This window comes from Vanessa atalanta, chromosome 2 (genome assembly GCF_905147765.1).
Source record: "Vanessa atalanta chromosome 2, ilVanAtal1.2, whole genome shotgun sequence".
In the NCBI taxonomy this organism is placed as follows: domain Eukaryota; kingdom Metazoa; phylum Arthropoda; class Insecta; order Lepidoptera; family Nymphalidae; genus Vanessa; species Vanessa atalanta.
Genome location: NC_061872.1, coordinates 11,463,176 through 11,486,559, shown reverse-complemented (window position 1 = coordinate 11,486,559; position 23,384 = coordinate 11,463,176). Strand labels below are relative to the sequence as shown.

Below are 23,384 nucleotides of genomic sequence, written 5' to 3'. Positions count from 1 at the left end.
GTACCTAGTGTGGGCAACATGAGCGTATCGGTGTGCGTGAACCGCTTCTCGCCGAGGTGCAGCTGCGCGAGCGCGCGCTGGGCGCGGCCGTGCGCGCCCACCGCCGCGCCGCGCTCACACGCCGCGCGCACGGGGCCCGCCAGCGCGCCCAGCAGGCGCCGCACGCGCTCCAGGCACCCGGGCCAGCCGTTGTACGACAGCAGGAACGAGCGGCATCCTACACGACCGACAACGTTAAATCATTTTTAAACTTGTTACACAAATAAGAGAATGTTTATTATTTTGATTTCCCAATCTCCTTTTATTCAGTACCTTGAATGTTGTGGGCGAGGACTGGTCGACGTGGAGGTGCGAGCAACGCAGGGGGCGTAGGGCTGGAGGGCCGACGTCTAATAGAAGGCGCAGGTGGAGTTTCTTCCATCCCGGTGGTAGCTCCGCGAGCTCCACCGAGGGTCACCGACCGCTTTACTAGAGCTTGACAGCTAAAAAAGGTGTTTTTCAGTTTAAATAGATTATTATGTTAGACAAAAATTATTATAGAAGTATAATAAAAAAACATATAATTAGAATTATATGTTTATTCAGTATATATATGTTAAAAAATAATTTACCTAGAGTCTGGTTTAGCACCACAGTCGCAGAAAAAGTTCCCGAACTTGGCGTAGGAAACGTCGTGTCCGCGATGACACACGCGCGCGCACACCGTGCACACGCCCACGCCGTCCACCATCTTGCACGTGTGGCAATGATACCAATGCTGGTTCATGAACTCGCGCTGCGTCACCGTGAACGTGCATAGTTTGTACTGCAGCATCGCATCTTCATCCTGCAAGAAAAAAGGTAAGTAATTTAAAGTTTTTTTTCTCTCATAATTAGGTATTTCATTCAATCATTTTACCAATATTTGCTGAAAATCTTTATTTAACATCTATTTAGTACTCAGTCCGATTGACTAAATTCTTTTTCTGACACTACACGTAAGCACTATTGCATAAAGCAGGTTCAAAAGGTGTCAAGTTTGTAATCATTAGTATATGCATTATGAATTTCAAAGGTACGTACGGAATCATCAGCACTCGTATCATCTTCGTCTTGTTGTTCATCTGCGTAATCTAAGTCAAATCCAAGATCCGACGGAGATTCCCACGTGGGACTAACAGAGCGCCAAGCTGCAATAATTATTAGTTTTTATAAAACCGTAAGCACAATAATATTGTACACGGATGTTTAAAGACCACGACACTTAAATAAAGCTTAAGTATTGTAACAAAAATTTCTATACAACCATTGAGAAAAAAAATCTAAAAACATATACTTACTGTGAGGCTGAGAAGAACCAATAGTATGCAATGCATCGGTCAGATAAGATAGAAGGACACATGCTGATTCTATCTGCGAGGTTATATTAGCGTCTGTTTGACCTTCTTCCAACTTCTCTAACACCTCGGGACTACTAAGGTTCTCCACACTATTGCAGAAATACAAATTACTATTAATATTTACTCAATACTATAGTTTAGAAAAAAATGTTTGATAAAATCAATGACAATCATAATGTGCTTTTGTGGTATACCAGGTGGACAGCCAGCCAAGTGCAGCGGGGAACAGGTGGCGGTGGTCAGAGCCGGCGTGCGCGTCGGCCAGGCGGCACAGCTCGCGCAGCAGCACCGGCGCGCACGTCGTCCCGCTCACGTTGATGAGTGCGCCCACCATGCGCTCGCACACCTTCTCGCCGCTACGGACAAACGTTGTTCAATAAAATCCACACCACTAATACATTTTATTTTTATTTATATGTGAATCTTGGTTTGAGAAGAATTTTTGATTTATTAGACTAGCGTTTCTAGTAATCGAATATTTAAGTCAATAAAATACTTTTTATAACTACTTAATACAAACAAGACATTTCAGATATTGCAGAAGTCTTGTGAGATCGAATAAATTACACCAAACTTCTTACTAAATCGACACTTACCCGTGATGGACGATGTGTTTACAAAGCAAAGAAAGCAATGTGGCATTATCGTTAGAGGAATCAAAGGGGTTGCCGGCTTCGGTGCTGACGACTACCGCGTTTGTATTCTCCTTGCTGCCACCTTCAGGCCAACTTCCATTTTCTATATGCAATTAAAATTTTATCATTATTTTTGTTATTATACTATTATTTATTTATTTGAACAGTGGTGGAGTGAAAACAAACATTTTTATAAATAAATAGATATCGTCTCTCACCTGAGTTACTAGATTGTTGCACAGTTTCTAACGGAGGTCTAGGCGCAGGTATACTGAGGAAAATTGACATAATAAATTAAAATAGTAATCAAACAATAAAACTATTTCTATTTCCTCATATTTAATCAAGTAGGTTCTTTAAAACTTTAATGGATGAGCCTAATTCAAAAAACTACCTACATACAAATGATTTGAATATTTTATAAGCAAAATTATAGTAGCTTCTATTATTCGATATTAAGAGACGAGAAGAACGCAGCAGCACACTAACGGGGCGTCGAAGACGGGCAAGTCCTGGTCGTTCCTGTTGGCGTTGTCGTTGCGCGGCGCGTCGTCGGTGCGGAACACGGAGCGCAGCGCGTTCCGCAGCGCCACGGACGCGGGGTTGCCGTCGGGCGCCGACGACGTGGGCGTGGGCAGCTCCGTCTCCGTCGGGGACGCGTTCGCGGTGCCCACGTTGCCGTTCGTGGGGGCTGCGGCATTCGAAATACTCATAGTCGATTGGTATATCGCTACGCCAACGTAAAAGTAGACGAAGGCCGCTTATCGTAATAATTAGTGTAAGAATAAAAAAAAAAAAAGAATTTACTTGTTGTATCAACTTGGCTTGAAAATGTCAACTTACCTGGTGTGACTAAGCAAATGTGCGAGAGTAGGCTGAGGAGTTTTTGTTGATCCGCGACGCCGATGAACTTGCAAACTGATACGCATAAAGCGCTGTTCAGTTCGGAGTTGTCACAACCGGTAAATATCTTAATGAAAAGTCTGTAAAATAGTGTCTTATATTAGTAGTAGCCTAGGTTGACTATAAAAAAAATGGTATTGCTATGTACTTTAATGTAAAATTATCAATATTATTTATATTATATAACACGCAGTTCTTTTACGGAATGGTAGTGGATTATAAATAAAGGTGAAATTAATGAGGTAATGTTACTTCGTATTGTGTGGTTACACCTTAACAATACATAAAGCTATATAACTTTTTTAAAAATGGTACAAAATTATTAAATGAATAGTAGATAACTTACTTTATGACCCTTTCAGTAAATGCACTCTTTCCATTTGGTGCAGCTAGGAGTATTTTACCGAGAGAGTAACCAGAGTTATCTGCGAATACATTCTCGTAAGCTATTCTACCTGCTGGACGATCTAGAATCTTCTCCCAGTAAATCACCTGCACAAATTAAATATAAACAATGTTAGCTAAACAAAAACACAAGAAAGTTAGAAAAACTTAAAAAAAAAAAATTAAGATAATGTAACTATAATTATAATGAAAAGTACATATTATTTTATACACATATTTATATTCATGAAGGTTTTTATTTAGAGTTTAAAAATAATAATAGTTACAAAGTTGTATAAATGAAAATTTAATTGTTTACCAATATTAGAATCAAATTCAAAAAATTCTAAATATTTGATTTTTTATCTAATGAATAAAGTGTTCTTACCATGTGCCTTAAGGTATTCTCTGTGGAAGGCTGTAAATGATCAACAAGCACAGAGTATGTAGTCTTCAAAATATGTTCGTGGATTAGCTGCTCCGCTTTATTGACTTGTGGGACTAAAGCATTCAATGTTGCTGCTAATGGTTCTGCCAAGAATTGAAGCCTGCCATCGGTCTGTACAAAAACAAAATTGTAATAATTACTGTCATAAGAAGTTATACTTTATTTATTTTAAATTAGAATGTCTACTTACCAGGGCGGGAACAATTAACTCCAAGGTCTTTTTAGTTAGATTTGTATTCTCAGCTAGTTTGCTAGAGCCAATTTCTAGAAGCTTTGCAGCAGAATAGGCTAGCATTGTCAACGATGCTCCGATGGAGTATTTCCCACCGACAATCATTAGCTCGCTGTGGGACGACACAAGTTGCAGAACAGCGCTCTCGGATGGTATGATGTGGGACTCGTACAAGGTCTGGACAAAGATGTAAAAAATAATTCAAATTTAAATTGCATCTATGGCATAGGTTATAGGAAGTTGCACATTAAGTATGTGCTACTTAATGACCAAAAACCAGCCTTAATGGAAAAAACAAACTATAAATTTACGTATTTCATGCGATTTGCAAATAGCTCAGCTATATTGCGCATTCACGTGTTTTTTTTAATGATTGGAATAGAGTATAGTACACATTGTTCTTTCCCTTTACTAGTGGTATTTTTTCCTGCAGGTTTGGCTATTTATTTGAAAAATGTACTAGACAATACGTGGCTACATTAGAGTGAGACTTAGACCATATGATACTAACAGCGTTGACGGCCAGCGGCGGCGGCACGGCGCAGGCCTCGACGGCCGCGGCCACGTTGGGCGGCAGCTGCGCCTTGAGCCACGTGCCGAGCGCGGGCGGGCCGGCCGCGCCCGCCGCGCGCGCCACGCCCGCCGCGCCGCACACCTGCAGGCGCACGGACGACACGGCCGCGTCCGACGCGTTGCTCGTGCTCTCCGCCGAGCCTTCGATCTCGATACCCACGCTCAGTCTACGGAAACGGTTGGCGGATTAGCACCGACACATTTGACGGCTTCATCTCATTTAAATTCTAATCGTGTTTCCGCCTTGGTGAAGAATACGGAAACATTTTATTGCATTGATCCCAATCACAAATGTGCAATAAATTTACTATATTTGTTATATTTTAGTTACGTATTGAGGACACTTGACTGACCGGCAGCATTCGAGAATAGTCTCGAGCAAATCCAGCAAGTCGGGCATGAACTGATGTGCCTCCGACGCAGTTGCAGAGTCGACGAGACAGACCTTCAGTCTCATCAGAGCTGCGTCGCATGATATTACATCAAGGAGTGACGGCAGACCATCGGCTACAAATAAATAAGTTAAATTAGAGCACACCCAAAAGTCGTCACCAATTCCTATGACTCGCGTACATCGTAAAAATCGTGTATTATAAATATAAAATCTTATCAAATATAAAATACTTTTAGTTGCTTCAATGTTATAGTTGAATGTCATAATATTATAATATATTTTAATATTGTAATGTATATTTAACTGACATTACCCTAAATTGAATCAATTTTTAATTGAGGCTTAGCGAAGATAACTTACATGTAAGGTTTTGTTTCAGGTGTTTCATAGTCTCAGAAGCGAGCCACGCTGTGTATTTGATATTGTCACACGACGCACTCACACCAGCCAGTAAATTTTCCGCATACTGCAATATAAGTAAAACGTTTAATATATGTATATGGGTCATACATTTCTTCTGAAGCACCAAAAACTTATTCGAGACGTTCGCACCTGCGTGTACATGCCCTGCTTGACGAGCGCATCCTTGAGCCAGGGGTTGAAGACCTTCTTGTTGTCCGCGCGCGGCGCCCACACCAGCGCGTGCAGCGGCAGCGGCGACGGCAGCTCGGCCGCGATGCCGGCCTGCAGCTTGTCCATGTGCGGGGTGGCCGGCGGCATGCTTATCACCAGTCTGGGGTACCGGAGTAGTATTTGTTTATAGTAGTAGTCAGTATTTGTTTTTAATTTGTCAATTTGATTTGTCAATGCCAAACTGCCGAGCGGATAGTATAAATAACAATACAGTTGTAGGATGTATTCATTGATTTTTATTTAAAAAAAAAAGTAATATTAAATTAGAATAAAATGTTTTTTTTTTAATGATTGCCAATTGATATTACCTCCAAGCAGTTTGAAAACAGTAATGCGCCGCGGCGAGCGCAGCCGGCGAGTTGTGGTACTGCGGGTTGTCACAGAGACACGCTGAGTTCAACAAGGACAATAATGCGTCTAACAACAAGGGATATTTCAACTTGTGCGGAGTTCCCAGGACGAAGTTGCACGCCAGACCGTCTAATTTCGGATTTTCCTGCAAAAGTAATTTATTATATTTTTAATACCATCGATCCTCAACCTTTATTTTGTAAACTTATGTTTTAAGGAAAGGGTCTCCGATGCAACAAAATAAGTGATACAATAAATAAAATACCTGGTTATTAATCTCCGCGTTAGTGAGTGCGTAGAACCTAGGTCTCATGGAAGTGTCGTCTTGCGTTGGTGTCCTATAAGCAAGTTCAATAAAAGGAACTTCGCAATATATACGAGTTTTGAGTTGGCCGTTGTCTGTGGTAGTCTTCACGCCTGTAGTAGTCGCATCCGACGAACGCTGAGCTAGACCGGGCGCTATTACCAGATTCCATTCAATCTAAAAACAATAATTATATATTCAATCATATGCTCAGTTAAATTGAATTATAATTTAATCGAATCATTTGATTCAATTCCGATTAAGAGTCTTATATGATCACTATATATATTTTTAAATTTAAGGAAAATACAAACGGATTTTTTGTATTAAACAAGATTTGGAAATCATCTATTCACGAAAATTGATTAAAAACAAAGAAATACAATAATAGCAATAAAAGACAGTTCTGCTGAAACTATTTTCTCTTGGTTGAGCAAATGTCAAAATTTAGTTTTGTATTAAGTAGTTAATTTACCTGTTGTAGCAAGGTCTGGGGTGCATCATAGAGGTGCTTCATCAGATATTCCAATAGAAGCATCAGTCTCGTTGTCAACATAAACTGGTGAGGCGCCAGATTCATAGCTCGTTTTCTATCACTTATACCGAGAGTTTCAACAACCTAAATAAAAAAATACGTATTTAATAATATTCTTCGCTTTAATAATAAAGATTTGATTTATTGTTACTACTTACTTTAATAATCGCATTTGACGTCATTAGCAATACAGATTTCTTCTGCATCAGTGTCAAAGAATGGAATAAGTACACAAGAAGCTGTGCATGTTCAACATTCAAGTCTGAAACAAGATTTTGTAATATAAATAATGTCAACATATTTTATTTCGTTTCATAAAAGCTACTCACAACAATAAAATTAATTCAAAAGATTCTATCGAATTAAAGATAGAGATTACATACATGACCTACATTATGTATAGAGAAAAATATGTTGTATAAAAATTATATTAGTTCAGTTTGTCTAAAAAAAATATAATCTAATTAGTATTATTTTTTTATGTCTACTCGTAGTTGTCACGCACTCGAGCTTCACTTACGCAAAATAAAATTAAATAATTCAGTCAAGTAGGCTTTCACAAACACTTCTGAATATTAATTTCTCAGAACTGAATTACACGTAAAGTTACCACTGGTACCAAGGACAACCGAAAAGAAACTCAGTAGTTACACTTTTTGCAACATTTAAAATACAAGGTTATGTCAGTTAAATAAAATTATGTATAATGTCTGAAAGTCAAGAAGTATTAAGCTCCACTTTTTTATCATCTCTTTAGTCTTGTGTTGAATAATATACCTTATTTTATGAGCCAGGCAGGCTAATAATAATTTAACATAGAGAGATGCACCTTTGTGAGTGGTTAAATTTATAAATGGATAATAAATAACACATATGTACACTTTTTACCATAAGTATTTTTTTGTTTATTAAGATGTGTTTGTTATTTATTTAATTCTATTTATATTATTTGAGATTGTCAAGCAAATTTATGATATGTCAACTCCATATTAACAGTTAACTAATTACCTTCATAATCGTGGTCTTGGCTGGGTTGGTTTTGTAGAGCACACTCCTGAAGAGTGTTGATGATCTTATGCCATATCACAAGGATGCTGTTCTCACGGTCCGCAGCTACCTTACTGAGGACCATACCACCAAGCAGCTTCGCTACTCTGGGACCAACCTAAAATGAGAAATTTATTTTAGTACATTCATTTGACTTTTTTTTTATAAATGTCAAAGATCACTGTCTATATTGCAATATTTCCCTTTTGAAGATTCCTTTAAATAACCATTTTTATAAGTAATTACAATACTTAGTAAATAATCGCTACATAGACTAATAAAATGTTTTTTGTATAGAAATTGAGTTTATCATTATATATTTCATAAAGTTACTCTATATATCACAACTAGCTATGCAAAGTGCAGATTCCTTCAACATTTTATTTTAACCTTCTTAATAAATGGACTATATTCATCACTAAATCTATTTTTTACCTGAAGAGGGGTCATATTGTTCCTATCGGAGCCTGTGGAAATGAGTTGTTGCTGCAGCAGCGGCTGTAAGTTGTGCAAGTATCGCACGAGCGCGGAACTGAACGAGGCGTACAGCGCGCCGAGACGTGCTCCGAAACATGGCGATATTGTCCCTGTGGTATAAGATCTATATTTAAATATTACTTAGAATTCTTTGAATTGAAATTAAGCTCATAATTTATAAAAATTACGCAATTTAGTGTACTTGGTATAATAATATAAATTTACATGTAATTTTATTATAAATAATAAAAAAACATTATACCGGTGTCAGTTCTAGCAGTTTCTCTATCGAGATCCTTTGCAAGTGCAGCCAGCAATGCTTGGTGTGCTTCATGCAATTGCTGTGATGTAGCTCCCAGTCGTTCTACACCTTCGCCAATTATTTCTTCAGTTAATAGATTAAATATTTCAGTAGCCAGTGTTATATACTGAAAAAAAAATAGAAAGGAAAGTCATTATATTTGTGTCTTTTATGGTTATAATAAATTGGTCAATTAAAGTACACCTTATTGTATATGTTTAACATTAATTTCGCTTTCGTTTTTAAATACAAACAAAATATACAGATACTTTTTTCTGTTCGTTACTGCTTATACAGTTTTAGTTTTTGATAACTGAAGTGGTTTATAATAATTGTTAATAATACCGAGTAGGGCTCCGCCTTGTCGAGCATGAAGGCCTGCTGCGCGGCGGCGTTGTCGTCGGGCACGTCGTCGCTGTCGGCCGCGCCCGCGCGCGTCAGGCCGCTCTCCAGCGCGTCCGGCGCCACCAGCGTCGACTCGAACCACAGCCCGAACAGTGGCTCGCTGTCTTCTGGGAGCCAGAATACAATTAACAGTGTGAGAATTTATTACTCTACTAACTGTCATTACGATAAAGCTGCTCCTTGTAATCAACATACTTATATTTTATAAAATAGTACTTAACAACTACCAAATGTCAAAAATCAGTTCTCTTTATGGTAACATTTCAAAAATTTTAAAAGTAATGTGTCAATATATACAGAAACAATAATAATAATAATATTATCACTATATGCCATAATATGTAAATGTTTTTCTATAAATATTAAACATCTTGTGTTGTTCCTTTGTAAAATAAACATAGTGGTAAAATGCTCTTTACTGTTACTATTATTACTAATATTACTATTAAGTAAGCGGCTGAATTTCTCTGGACTAATAGAGAAGACTAAGGTGCATTACAATTTCATACTTTATGTTGTATTTTATGAGTCTTACCATCGTCAGTCTCAGAGTCTTCGGAGCAGAGTATCATGTCCTGGAAGTAAACAGTAGAATCGGATCTGTCGGGATCGGCGTCTTGGTTCTGCTTCTGCACAACCGCTCGCTTTAAGTTCGTCGCTTTGCGGTAACAAACCACAGCCAGCGATACCAGCAACTGAATAAAATACATTTTTTTAATTCAAATACATGTATAAAAAAATGGAAATAGCACCGAAACAAGTATTCTTTAAGTAATTAGAAATAAAGTGTACTTGGTGCAAGGGTGCAGCCGAAGCGAGTCGCAGCTCTCTCTGGTGCGCCGTGTGGTGCGCCAGGATCTGCAGCGGCGCGGGCGTGTCGGCAGCGGGCGCGCTGGCCGCGCTTAGCGCCTCCAGCCGCGCGTCCGACAGCAGCGCGCCGGTCCACGCCAGGCAACGGTCCCCCAGCGCCACCCACACCACGCTCAGACTTTGTTGCCTGTTTGTGGGAGAGTAATAATAAAACTTTAAACATAAAAACTGAGACAAATCATCTAATCCTTAAATAATACAAAACCACAAATTGTACGAGTTCACTAAAACATTTAAAATAATTTTTAATAAGTATAAATGTGTACATTTACATACATTTTAGTGAGGTTGTATGGTCGCGAGGGTGCCTTGGCAGGACTCCGCGGCGCAGTAGTTCCAGGTGCTCCACCAAGCGCGTGGTGAAAGCCGCATAGCAGAACCCAAGCACCGATCATCAGATGGTTTTGATAAACCTAGTATAAGAGTCAATGATTCACAATTTTATTTTTAATTATTAATTTCAATCTAATAATTGTACAAAAAGTTTATACTACTTACGTAGCCACCGGCCCGAGTGGACTGCTTGAAAGTTTCTCCAATTGTGTTGTAGAGACCGAGTGCTCTCTCAACTAAAGTTGCTGTCATTTCCTCATTTTCATCATCTCTTGGATGAAGAGTTGCCTTCAGAAAAGAGGTAAATTTTAAAAAACTTCACTGTTAAAACTTTATATTTTTTTCACTTTCACTCACTCTAGTCATTAAATCATATGTACAGTTAGTTATAATATAGAAATATTAAGTACCTGCGCGGTAACTGCGCACACGAGCCAGGCGGTGGCGAGGTCGCTGAGCAGAGCAATGCGCTCCGGCGTCAAGGGCTCGAGACACGGCAAAGATAATGCCATTCGACACACATAAGCTTCATTCATCAAGAAGTTGAGGCTAACGAAAATTTATCATTATATTTATGTTACAATGATATATACAATTATTGATTATATTTGAATTGTACAAGTAAAAAATTACAATTATTTCTGTTAATTCATATCAAATTCACAGTTTTTTGTGTTACTACAGAATGTAAAACACAAATAATGTTTTTATGGATAGTTCTCAGAACAATTTATCTAGCTGTTATTGTACTTACAGTTTGACTTCAGAGTTAAATTGTGGTGGTATGGCGCTTTCTTTAGCGTCTCGCCAACGGGTCAAGTAGCGGTACAGACAGGGCAGCGACGAGCAAACCTTCAGTAACATGGGTCCAGCTCGGAGCTCCATTAAAAGGGATGCACAAGTTGCATACATCCACTTCTACAAAATAGTAAAATGGATAACTTCTAATATTGTGTAAATTAATTCATCATAACCAATCATTCAAATTAAATGAATCATGTCTGGATTTGGCAACTTCAACAAATAAAAACAACTCTACCTTTATATCTATTGAAGCCTGCTGAGAAGCATTCCCATCTTTGGTGCTTTCCAAACTATCTTTACTTCCGGGTGACACAACCCCTGTAGCTGGCTGATTCTGGGTTAGACAAGTCATTGTATTCCTTAATGGCAGGGTCAGTTGCTCCAGCAATGCATCTGACCTACGTTGAGCATTTGATGGAGGCTGCTTCTCTGTTGTTGCTGATTGAGATGCAAGAGATGTGATAGGGCTCGGTATCACTGATGACTTTGTTGTTTGAGTTTCTAAAATAAATATGTGTTTTAGTTGATACCCCAAATTACATAGCATTAAAATATCATATATAATAATATTATTAAAATCCTCTTAATACCTGGTGCATTAACATGTGCAGGAAGTTTGGATGACTTGAGAAGAGATGTCAATATTGCAAGTTCTGATTGTGGGAGACCCCCACCATCAATGCCGCACAGACCAAGAATTGGCAAAAGCAGCTGTAATAAGGTAATTACCATTATAAAAGTGAACTATTGATAAGAACACTATCAAGTGACATTGAGTTAACTAGAAAATAAGTAATGGAACTTATTCCATTTCATTTTCAGACAAAGAGATTCTAATAGGAATATTATTTTTACCTTATTTTTAAAGACAAAAAAATTAAAAAATGCCTTAATATATTAGCAAAGTAATGTTAATAAACAATAATTTTCTTTCTTAATAATCCATATTAATTTTTCTATAGCATATACAGTGTAAACTCTTTATAACATTATCCTTTATAATGATAAACTCCCTATAAAGTAGAAGGGAGCACAACTTGGTTGGTTTGTGTAAAAACCCACATATTGATACACTCTTTATAGCGATACAGCAATTCTCTATTACGAAGAAATGTGTTCACATTTTTAGACAGTATATATTTATTATCGGTATTATAGTTTATGTTATGTTATCAGGTAACAAAAGCCTTTGAAGCTCTGAAACATCCGAGGTTCGTCTAGCTTTTGTTATCCTTAATTGCCTTGACGAAGCCGAATCACCACAAACAATTCAACAAGCCCTAGGTGCAACTAAGTTGGTAGAATTTTTTTTGTTGTTTTATTAAGATGATTCCACCACATATCTAGATATGAATAGAATATGTAAAATAATACAAAAGAAGTACTGGCATAGCAAAAAAGTCAAACAAAGTTATCAGACTATATGTGTAAACAATAATTTTTAAGCAAATTCTTGTAATTTTGATTAGTTTTCTTGATTCACTCTATCTCCATATACTCCTCGATAACTCTCCATAATGACAAAAAATGCTCAGTCCCTTGAGTTTCGTTATAAAGAGTTTACACTGTACTTGTTTTCATTGAGGCATTACCTGTTTAAAAGTGACTTTGGGTGCAGCCATGTTAATGGAGTCGTCATAAGTCAAGACGGCTTGAGAAATCTTCTTGAGAATATGTCGTAGCATAATTCTGAAGGCATCATGGGCTGTGCTGAGCTGGTCAGCTGGTACTGTTTGAGTAAAGGCATGCTTAGTCATTTATTATTTAAATAGATATTGTTTGATATATTGTTTGCACAATTGCATAATGTTATGAAAAATTTACAAGAAAGCTTAAAAACTGCTTTTATTCTTAAGATTTTATAAGTAAGCTTAAAAATTTAAATGTTAACTTATAAAATGTATGCATTGAAGTATGATTTCTACAATTTTTTATTTTGAATTTTTATCAACATATTTATGTCTGTTAATACCCTATGTGTCATACTATTCTACTATGAAGTGCATAACAATCTATCTCTCAAAACTTTTATCTATAGATTTTTTCAAGTGTATATCAATAATTAATCCATTAGAATAATGAAATAATATGCTTCACACTTGGTAATTATTATTTCTACATTTAGTGTATTTATAATATATTTTATCATTTCTGGTCATTTGTTTAGTTATGATAAATTTAAGAAATAATTAGAAAAATTATACCAATATTATTTAATTTGCGAAAAGAACTCTGTGTGTTACGTTTCAACAGAACTGAGTTTGATGAAATTTGGTATGAAGCAAACTTGAACCCCAAGAAAGGACATTTTTTAGAACTACAAGAAACAATCATGACCAACTAAAACACGAGCGAAAACTAGCAGTTGATAAGTTACATTTTATGAAATGGTCAAGATTTGAACATATCTAGAACAATTATTTATAACAATAATTGTACTTACAGTTATTTGCATTGATGCTGATAAAGTGCGCTGAAAGACACGCAAAGCAGGTGTAGAACAGATCGTAGACGTCTTCATGATTTTCGAATTCGTTTTCGCTATGAAAACAAATTGAAAAAGTATAAATAATTATTATGATTTTACCTTCATATTAGAAAAATATAATTGGATTCTTAACTGTGTATAATTAAATTAAATTAACGTGACCTATTTTAATATTCGTAGATAAAACAAACACTTATTTTCAAACATATCATTCGATCAATGAAATATAAATAAATAAATGCTGATTGCTGAATAATGAAAGATGACTAACTGTAACTACGTTACTATCTAAACAATTAAAAATTGTTTACCGACCTTTTAATAATAGCTTGAATTATTTCTACGGCATCATTTTTATCGAAAAATGGGCCGTAAAGAGCTGTTAAAATTGGTTTTACCGCTGTAGACCATTCTATATTTCCTCCCGAAGCAGCCATTTTTGAGAATGACCATTCGCGAAGTGTCAAAAATTTTCTGTTGTCACTGTTTCAATCACAGTCCGCCATGGAAGTATTATATACTACGTATAACTGGAAGGTTCACTGCATGTTTAATGAAGAAATAAACTAAACCTTATTCCACGTGATTAAGGTCTACTTTCTTTTAAACTTTAAGAACGGTCTAGAGAAAGACCTACTTTTAAGGCGTGGTGTCTCTGTCGCACAGTTGCCAGTGTATAATTTTAATAGAGATAATAATTATTTAGCGGCAATTTTCTGGTAACACTTCCAGTTTACGATATAAACAAACATGGCGGTTCTTTTGTGATTCCGGAAAGTGCTGAGTATTTTATTTGTTTATTCATTTGTAATCTAAATCTCTTGTAAGTCCAATAATCTAATATAAAATGGTTCAAACTTGCATTGTGAACGGATGTAAAAAAGAGGCATATCCCGTTTATGGGCTGTCCTTTCACAGGTAACGACATTTTGTTTTAAAATACTAGATAGGGTATCCATTAGATTTTAGGACATTATTCATAGCTGTCTTATTCTGTGGATTTCAGATTTCCTAGTAATCAAGTTTTTAAAAAAAGGTGTACTGAGGTACTGAATATATCTGGAAAATTATCCAAATATGCAGTAGTATGCAGCTCACATTTTAAGGCTGAAGATTATATAACGGAAGCTAGAAAACAACTAAAACCTGAAGCAGTTCCTTCACTTTTGCCGAAAATTATCCCTAAGGAGTAAAAATTACATGTAAACACTGTGAAACCGCTTTATTAAGTGACAGGCCAAAAAATACAGAACACGACTATGTTCTTGATATAGATTCAAACTCCTCATTTACTTCATTTGTTAACAGAAGAGGCCTAAAATTTGTATCAAAATTTGCGTTTGAAGTAATATGTTACACTGAAAAAAATTTTACAATAATGGTGTCGGATTCCTTGTTAAAAACAACTAAAAGTAAAATTACTGTACTGGTCGTGCAAAATTTTTATAATAAATTAGAATCTTTATTCGATCCTCCACATCCAACTATTTCAATTGCTTGTGAAGATAGGCACGATATTGCACTTGTAAAATGTTTATTAAATAAATATTTAACTGATAGAATGACGACTTATGGCAAAAATAAGACCGTGAACTTATTGGGGAATCGCGCAACATTACGGCAGAAATTACATAAAACAATATTGTTTAGTAATATTTAAGTTTTCAGTGTAGTAAATAAATTGTTAGGTATTTAACATGTTTTTATTTGCTTTATTTTGTCTACACAATACACATCAACTTGTAGCCCACTTCTGCTTGTTGGATATCACAAGTCCTCAAACTTGATGGTTTCTTGGATTTGCTGGTTTCCTCACGATGCTTTTCATTTTCTTCGTCATAAAGCTAGTGGCAATTTTTACTATGAAATTAATGATAGGTAATTTACTTATAGGGTATTTCGAACCCAGAACCTCTCACATGAGATGTGAATATTCTCAAAAAGTATCAGGAACTCTGAAATCATGGGTACAGTTTTAGAGAGAGACAGAACGCCTTAATAGTCATTCTCTCTCGGCTCGCGTTTGGTTGACAGTGAACCTTCCAGTTATACGTAGTATATATTACTTCCATGCAGTCCGCAGACCACAGGCCACAGACTACCAAAGAGGAGACTAGAACGACAGAGTGCAATACCATATTTTATATTGTAGTCATTAGTCATTGTTATAGACCATCGGTCACTCTGAAACGACAAACATGATTTATTACAGGAAGTAAGTTGATGTAGATATTCAGGAAGTAGATGTATTTATTATTCTTGAGACATATAAAGGGATTCCCCTCATAATAACAATCATTTCGAACTGCAGACCACGCACGTGTCGAACCTTAGTTCAGAATTCGATAAAAAATAGAAAGAAAAGAAAACCATAAACTTTGCTTTTATCATAAAATGGATTGCTCATTGATGTATCGAAATAAATACATCTTTCACAAGTATTTTAACAACAGAAATACAGAAAGATAAAAGTCAAAATTAGTGAACAATCTTCAGTAACATTTTTAAAAGTTCACTTTTGATATATTTTCAAATATATTTGAAACACAATCAATTCTGTACCGATATTAAGAAATTATCTATATATCTGTTACCCAACGAGTAGCAATATACTATGTTTTACCTTGGTTATACCGTGTAGGTGGCAGGTTTATGGTTATTGCCCGTGTAGCCCAGTTTTATATCTATGGTTCAATATCATAGCAAGCCAATTGGCAAAATGGCTATTTTATATGACAAATGACATTTTCTTCTGACAAATTGACAGTTTAGTCGAATTTAAACATTTAAAAAGTAGCGATTTATTGATTTAAGTTTTATTCCGCGATTTTAAATATCACATCTACTTAATTGAAATAAATATTATTGCTCTTTCTTTATAATGAATGAAGAGAGAGCTAAAAAACGGAAATTGAGCGATGATGAAAACGGTATAGACTTTTCAGGTAAACATAAACTAACCTTTAAATTTTTAAAGCTAATACAATAATTAATTGATTTTAAAACCATTCAACTTGATTTTCAGAACTGCCCATTAAAAACTCAATAACATCTATTCAATGCCCGTATTTGGATACAATAAACCGACATGTATTGGACTTTGATTTTGAGAAACTTTGTTCAGTATCTCTTACCAGGATAAATGTGTATGCGTGTCTGGTGTGTGGTAAATATTTCCAGGTAGGTCTTAAATAGGATATATCTGGCCAAGATGACCAAATATAATTTTATGAATCTTAATTAACTAGATATTGAAGAATTGAATAAATAAATATATTTTCCTAAAATTCATTGTTGTTGTGTTGGTAAATAATATTTTATTTAAACTTGTTTAAAGTATTTAAAACAAAGTTCCCAAAAATAGTTCAAAGTATACAGCTGTATGATTTTAGGGAAACCTAGTGTCAGTTATGGTAGCAGTTCGTTACCTGATCATGGTAATACCACTTTTTTGCCTCAAAATACTGTTTTCCAGAAATATAAGAAAAATCATTATAACCGTAACTTATAATTCCAATCAAATAGTATTCTTATCTAAAATATAGGCATAAATTATTTATTATTTCACATTCCAGGGTAGAGGTACTAATACACATGCATACACACATTCAGTGGCTGAAAGTCATCATGTCTTTCTTAATTTGCATACTTTAAAATTCTACTGCTTGCCAGACAATTATGAAGTTATAGGTAATTATGAATTCCATAGTTCAATTTTTTGTTGTTTCCTTTTCTTAGCATTCAATTGGTAGTTTAAACTTGGAAAAAACTATTTACTTTAATTTTGATCTTTAGAAGGATGTTTATTCGTGTCGGTGTACATCCATATGTATTTGGTGGTGGGTTTTTTGTGAAAAAACAACAATACTCTGTATTGCATTCAGTAAATGTTAAATAATAACATTTATTCTTAAAGTCAATGCAATGGTGACCACTCACCAACAGGTGGCACATACTGCACATACAAAAATAGTCCTCTTCAATAAAAACTAAATAAAAATATACCACCTAATAGTCTATAAAATTACATATTTACTTATATAAATGAAATAGCAAAATAATCATTACAGATTCTTCTCTAAATGATATCAAGTATGTGTTGAATCCAATCTTCACACCTGACCAGATAAAGCAGCTGGATCAAAGCACAAAAATGTCTAGAGCAATAGACGGTACAATGTACATGCCAGGTATTGTAGGCCTTAACAACATCAAGGCTAATGATTACTGCAATGTTATATTACAGGTATTCATAGGATATTATTTTTGATTTTATCTAGTAATTACTTTTAGTTTTTACACAGTTTTTTGAAAATTAGAAGTTATAACCTAAAGCTATAGCTTTGATAGATATCATTTTGAATATCATATAAAGATAAAATAAACCCAAATATATATTTTTTAAATAGATTAATATACATCATGAAAGTTAAAATTATACAATTTATAATTACAAATACAATGAGAACAATATATATTTTTTAAATTATTTTTTTAGTGTTTGTCACAAGTTCGACCACTTCGTAATTATTTTTTGCGAGAAGAGAACTATGCTGGTGTAAAGAGACCACCAGGAGATTCATCATTTTTGCTGGTGCAGAGATTTGGAGAGCTCTTACGTAAACTTTGGAATCCTAGAGCATTTAAAGCACATGTTTCACCTCATGAAATGCTACAAGCTGTAGTGCTTTGGTCCAAGAAAAAATTTCAGTTTATTAAACAAAGTAAGTTAATTAACTCGTTTTCTTTGCCCACATGTGATGTGTAGACAGGTGTAAGGTACTCTGTGCTTATCTGTACCCCTGATTGGTTGATTTGTTAAGAAGTGAAAGCATAACAAACAGACTGATTTTGCATTTATAATATTAGTTACCATTATATAATAAATAATAATAATTTGCTTTTATATTTCATAAAGTGCTTTTATATAATAAATCCTTTATAAATAAATTAAACAATGAATATATTTGATATTGTACTTATTTTTACAGGTGATCCAATTGATTTTCTTTCGTGGTTTCTTAATTCCTTACACATTGCTCTTAATGGAACGAAGAAACCAAATAGTTCAATTATATACAAGTCATTTCTTGGTCATATGAGAATATATACACGGTAAGAAATACATACATTACAATTTCAATAACTTTCACATGCTATTGAGCAATCTTTACTACCTAGTTTTCACAGATAAATGTATAAAACAAAAACCAGGTATTTATATAAAGTATCACAGAACTGAAAAATCTATTTTTTTTTATTTTTAGGAAGTTGCCACCTCCAGATGCAGATGATGCAGCTAAGGTAGATCTAAATAGCGAAGAGTACTCAGAGATGATAACTGAATCACCATTCCTTTATTTGACTTGTGACTTACCCCCAACACCACTTTTTACTGATGAATTCAGAGAAAATATTATTCCTCAGGTATGTAATGTTAAGAGTAAATATCTTGGTTTTTATTCTTTGATAATCAAGTTATTTGATAATTATTTCCTATAACAGGTTAATTTGTACCAACTTCTATCCAAGTTTAATGGACAAACATCCAAGGAGTATAAAACTTATAAAGAAAACTTTTTGAAGAGATTTGAAATTACTCAACTTCCACCTTATTTGATATTGTATATCAAGAGGTTTACTAAGAACACATTTTTTGTTGAAAAGAATCCTACTGTTGTGAACTTTCCTGTTAAGTAAGTACTAACTAAAATAAATTTAAATAATCTGCTAATAGAAGTAAAATCTGCTTTCATAAACATACAATTTTTAATATTTATCATATTCCCAGAAATGTTGATTTTGGTGATATCTTAACACCAGAAATAAAGGAGAAGCATAATGGAAAGACAACATACGAGTTGGTTGGCAACATAGTGCATGATGGTACTCCAGAAAAAGGCACATATAGGGCTCACGTTCTACACACGCCCACACAACAATGGTACGTTATTGAATAATAATTAAGCACATGACATTTATAATAGAGACATTATCATTAAAAATTAAGTTGACAGTGTTGATGCTCAGGACTTTGACGATTAACTATGTTCTTGGTAGCTGTTTACAATAAAACTATGAATGAAATAAAGTTAAATTATGAGATGTGTAAACTAGATGTATGTGATGCAGCAAAATGTTATTAATGAACATTAAAGGGAAAACAGTTTATTTAAACCAAATATTTTTTTATTTTCACTTTAAAACTTTCGCATAGCTTATTATTTTTCATTTTATATCATTTATTCAGGTTCTAACCACAATAAAACCTTTTATTTTTATTTTGTATGACTATTTGCCATGGTCACAATATGTTGCTACATGCAACTCTGTTGAAATTATAGTAAAAAAGTGATGAACATGGCTAAAATCCGAATAAAATATTTATTTACTAATGTAATTATAAGTGTGAATATGTTACAGGTATGAAATGCAAGATCTTCATGTAACAAGTATTTTACCACAAATGATCACTCTCACTGAAGCTTATATACAAATATATGAATTAAAGCAGGACTAATGTATAAATAAATAAAATAGTATTAAGACATTATATGTTTTATTTATTGAATATACAAATTGTTGTATTTCAGAGTTCATCGAATTGAGTGTAACCATAATTATAATTAGAATGTACCACAACTACCAGATAAATATATGACAATATATTAGGGCTGCTATATATTTGACACAGTACGAACAATAATTATATTACCAAGAATATTTTTAAATCTAAACACATTATTATTTGTCCACTTAGCCTTAAATATAACTACCACACTTGAAGTAGTCTTTCACATTTACTTGCAATATGTTATCTTAGTTTTTTTCCTTCTGAAGCCATAATAAGAGTAAAATTCTAAAGCAAAAAATTAATAGATTAGTAATAATATTTTTCTAAATATTTTTTATTAATTTAAATTAAATAAAATGCATGTTTTGCTTCAAGGAAATAAACTAACGACAACACTGCAAAAGTCTGGGCTAGTGACTTTCTCCCTTTTTCCCCGCAACACGTTTAAATTCGCCCATGTTAGTTGTAGATATGGGTGATCCATAGAAAGCGAGATGATCAATCTGAGTTACTTCCCCGCCTGACTGGTTATCTTTTATAAATAATTGAATGTTTTGAACACTCTGGAATTTCACGAATTTTACAGGAATCGGATTTCCTTCTAAATCACTTGGAGTTATTCTGCAAAAATAACAGTTTAATATTATATTAGTAGTCAAATTAGATTATTGTAAACCTTACATTTTCTAGGATTTAATGAAGAAAGATAGATACCACCAAGAGCTGGTAGAGCTCTTGGTCTATTAGATCTTTCTTATTATCATCATATTATTGGGTAGGTAGATGAGGCAGTGTAAAATTGTTCAAAACATTGTATTCCAGGATACAATAATATAGACATGACTGAAGGGTATGTAGAAAATGAAAAATACATTTAGCTGGAACAGTCTACCTGCCATGCCAGTGTAGCATTTATCAGTTTATAGAGTAAGTTGAAAGACCAAATCCCTCAAATACCTACCCAAAAATATCTACCAGCTATCCTTTTGTTACCAATACTAATTAATAATAGACAATACAAAATACATAAGCATGAAAAAATTTTATTACTCACTCCAAATCTTGTATTGATGCATTTCCAGCTGCTTGATCAAAATCAAGCGTCCTTGGCTGATTGATAAAGATTTTCACAAACTTGGGGCCTTTGTCACTGGGACCTTTTATTTTCAGTGAATGAAGTTTCACCACCTTAAATATTCAACCAAAATTCATAGATAAATGATAAAATTATTTATATTAAAAACATATCATGACTGTAATAAATTCAACAACAATAATATTAATCTAATAGACAAATAAAGTTCAAATATATATAAAAAACATATTATAACATTTGACAATGTAAATGGTCATTTGTAACAATTAAATTTTGTTCTCATTATTACTTAATCATGACAAATATAAAGAAAGAAAGATCATAATCAACTATTTAAATGAACAGTCAGATCAAAATTACCTGATTAAATGAGATGTTAATGATAAGTTGTTCATCACAGTCACTAGCCAGGTATCCTCCCCCACTGGTTAGACATTGTGCTAGGGGGTGGTCATCGGCTTCATTCAGACATTCACATTCATTTTTCACGATGAATGTTCCCAAGTCCATCTGAAAAATAATTATTTTATATAATAAAATAACTTAGTTTTAACCAATGGTACATTTTTTTTTGTTTAATTGTTACACTTTTTTTTTTATTACATTAGCAGCCCGTAAATGTCCCACTGCTGGGATAAAGGCCTCCTCTCCCTTTGAGGAGAAGGTTTAGGCGTATTCCACCACGCTGCTCCAATGCAGGTTGGCAGAATACACATGTGGCAGAATTTCATTGAAATTAGACACATGCAGGTTTACTCACAATGTTTTTCTTCACCGCCGAGCATGAGATGAATTATAAACACAAAATAAGCACATGAAATTTCAGTTGTGCCTGCCTGGGTTTGAACCCGAAATCATCGGTTAAGATGAACACGTTCTAACCACTACGCCATCTCGGCTCTAACCACGGGGCCATCTCAGCTGCCATACTGATAACAATACAATATTTCCATAATAATGTAGGGCACTAGTATCCTGGCAATCCTGACCAGGATTAAAAATCTGCTATAGCTAGGTAACTTATTTACCTAAGTACTGTTCTCCTGGTGTCTATATTATTCCATATTTTTTGATAATTCAATATACATATTTTTATTTTGATTGAAATGAAAAGTGATCTATGATTGATTACTATTATGCTATCTTGATTCAAAGAACATCTTTTTTTAGTTTTAGTCTACTAAAAAACTTACATGTCCGGCGACAGCATTGTCATCATCTCCAGTGTCTTCGGTGCCATAGTACTGTCTCACTTTATTCTCTAAGCTTGCAACATCCGCACCTTGTAGTCTATCAATCCGTGTCTGCAAAAAATATATTTAATTTATATTATGATACATTACACAAACGCAAGTACAAATGCACAAAGGAATTTGAAAAGTTTTATGATTTATAAAATTTAAACCTTAACATATATAATATCTATATTAAAGGTAAACTTACTCGGTTTCTGTAAAATATGAAGGTAGGCATAGCACTGATACCCTGTGCACTCGCTGTTTCAGCGCACCTGTCTACGTCTACTTTCAGGAAGACTGCTCGGGGAAATTTAGCTGGAAGCTGTTCGAAAAATGGCGCAATTCGTTGACACGGTGGACACCTGAAAAAGTTAAGTGAATATAAAATATACTTTGAACGATGACTGGAAGAATTGCGTTAAGTCAGGTTATACTTACCAAGTCGCTGTGAAATCTACAACAACCAGCTTTGTACCCGCATTAGCCATTTCAGATTGAAAATGCGCTTCATTTTCTATTACAGTAGCTAAACCCATTGTTATTTACACTAGATACTAAAATATGAAAGTAACGACAACAATCAGACGATATATACGATGATACTTCAAAATGGTTGTCAACCCGAACTTTGACCATAGATAATAAACAATAATTATAAAACTGGTAACCAAAGAGTACACAAAACTTCGACTTCGATGAGTAATAGACTACTGACAGAAGTACCACTAAAGAGAATATTAATTAATAATTACTCTTGTGGCACTCGTCAAACAATAATTTTTAATAACGACATTAAAGTTATATTTTTAATGCTCTTTTAACTTTAATAAAATAATAAAAGTATGACTGGTAGTACAAAAAATAACTGAATATATTTTTATCACCTGATAAATTGATATTTAACTTAATACCATCACTTTTACACATGGGCGTACAAGAAATAGAATAATATTATAGGCCTCTGCCAATATGAGTCAAAC

At 34.4% G+C, this 23,384-nt stretch overlaps 3 protein-coding genes across 6 annotated transcripts in view; 1 reads left to right on the top strand and 2 right to left on the bottom strand.

The window, feature by feature from the left end:
* Positions 1–13,969, bottom strand: part of LOC125068654 (protein purity of essence) — a 41,250-nt gene extending 27,281 nt beyond the window's left edge. For 3 of the 4 annotated variants that reach the window (XM_047677920.1, XM_047677927.1, XM_047677944.1), the window contains exons 1-36: positions 13,812–13,969; positions 13,452–13,549; positions 12,601–12,737; positions 11,599–11,719; positions 11,244–11,509; positions 10,959–11,122; positions 10,615–10,753; positions 10,370–10,492; positions 10,148–10,284; positions 9,794–9,998; positions 9,537–9,696; positions 8,942–9,108; positions 8,558–8,723; positions 8,254–8,405; positions 7,780–7,936; positions 6,930–7,033; positions 6,712–6,855; positions 6,198–6,413; positions 5,890–6,077; positions 5,501–5,681; positions 5,309–5,414; positions 4,908–5,061; positions 4,493–4,721; positions 3,940–4,158; positions 3,690–3,860; positions 3,264–3,409; positions 2,858–2,997; positions 2,504–2,705; positions 2,233–2,285; positions 1,976–2,117; positions 1,574–1,735; positions 1,320–1,468; positions 1,063–1,169; positions 612–826; positions 313–482; positions 5–217 (exon numbers count right to left, since the gene is read on the bottom strand). In XM_047677920.1, the coding sequence (XP_047533876.1) occupies positions 5–217; positions 313–482; positions 612–826; positions 1,063–1,169; positions 1,320–1,468; positions 1,574–1,735; positions 1,976–2,117; positions 2,233–2,285; positions 2,504–2,705; positions 2,858–2,997; positions 3,264–3,409; positions 3,690–3,860; positions 3,940–4,158; positions 4,493–4,721; positions 4,908–5,061; positions 5,309–5,414; positions 5,501–5,681; positions 5,890–6,077; positions 6,198–6,413; positions 6,712–6,855; positions 6,930–7,033; positions 7,780–7,936; positions 8,254–8,405; positions 8,558–8,723; positions 8,942–9,108; positions 9,537–9,696; positions 9,794–9,998; positions 10,148–10,284; positions 10,370–10,492; positions 10,615–10,753; positions 10,959–11,122; positions 11,244–11,509; positions 11,599–11,719; positions 12,601–12,737; positions 13,452–13,549; positions 13,812–13,933 (5,725 nt within the window). In that variant the 5' untranslated portion in view covers positions 13,934–13,969. The remainder of the gene's footprint in view (positions 1–4; positions 218–312; positions 483–611; positions 827–1,062; positions 1,170–1,319; positions 1,469–1,573; positions 1,736–1,975; positions 2,118–2,232; positions 2,286–2,503; positions 2,706–2,857; positions 2,998–3,263; positions 3,410–3,689; positions 3,861–3,939; positions 4,159–4,492; positions 4,722–4,907; positions 5,062–5,308; positions 5,415–5,500; positions 5,682–5,889; positions 6,078–6,197; positions 6,414–6,711; positions 6,856–6,929; positions 7,034–7,779; positions 7,937–8,253; positions 8,406–8,557; positions 8,724–8,941; positions 9,109–9,536; positions 9,697–9,793; positions 9,999–10,147; positions 10,285–10,369; positions 10,493–10,614; positions 10,754–10,958; positions 11,123–11,243; positions 11,510–11,598; positions 11,720–12,600; positions 12,738–13,451; positions 13,550–13,811) is intronic. The other variant, XM_047677937.1, reaches the window with a different exon arrangement.
* A 2,277-nt stretch (positions 13,970–16,246) lies between these two features.
* On the top strand, positions 16,247–20,142 carry LOC125073389 (U4/U6.U5 tri-snRNP-associated protein 2). Its single transcript, XM_047684205.1, has 10 exons — positions 16,247–16,441; positions 16,522–16,676; positions 17,072–17,186; positions 17,567–17,742; positions 17,995–18,220; positions 18,488–18,611; positions 18,764–18,923; positions 19,002–19,192; positions 19,288–19,440; positions 19,920–20,142. Exons 1-10 carry the CDS (start codon positions 16,378–16,380, stop codon positions 20,014–20,016), a joined length of 1,461 nt encoding a protein of 486 aa, XP_047540161.1. The 5' UTR covers positions 16,247–16,377; the 3' UTR covers positions 20,017–20,142.
* Positions 20,039–23,025, bottom strand: LOC125073398 (thioredoxin-like protein 1). The gene is made up of 6 exons (XM_047684218.1): positions 22,843–23,025; positions 22,610–22,766; positions 22,360–22,470; positions 21,527–21,676; positions 21,125–21,258; positions 20,039–20,691 (listed from the first exon to the last, which is right to left on the bottom strand). The coding sequence occupies exons 1-6, from the start codon at positions 22,938–22,940 to the stop codon at positions 20,481–20,483; spliced, it is 861 nt and encodes a 286-aa protein (XP_047540174.1). The 5' UTR covers positions 22,941–23,025; the 3' UTR covers positions 20,039–20,480.
* Between the last annotated feature and the right edge of the window lie 359 nt (positions 23,026–23,384).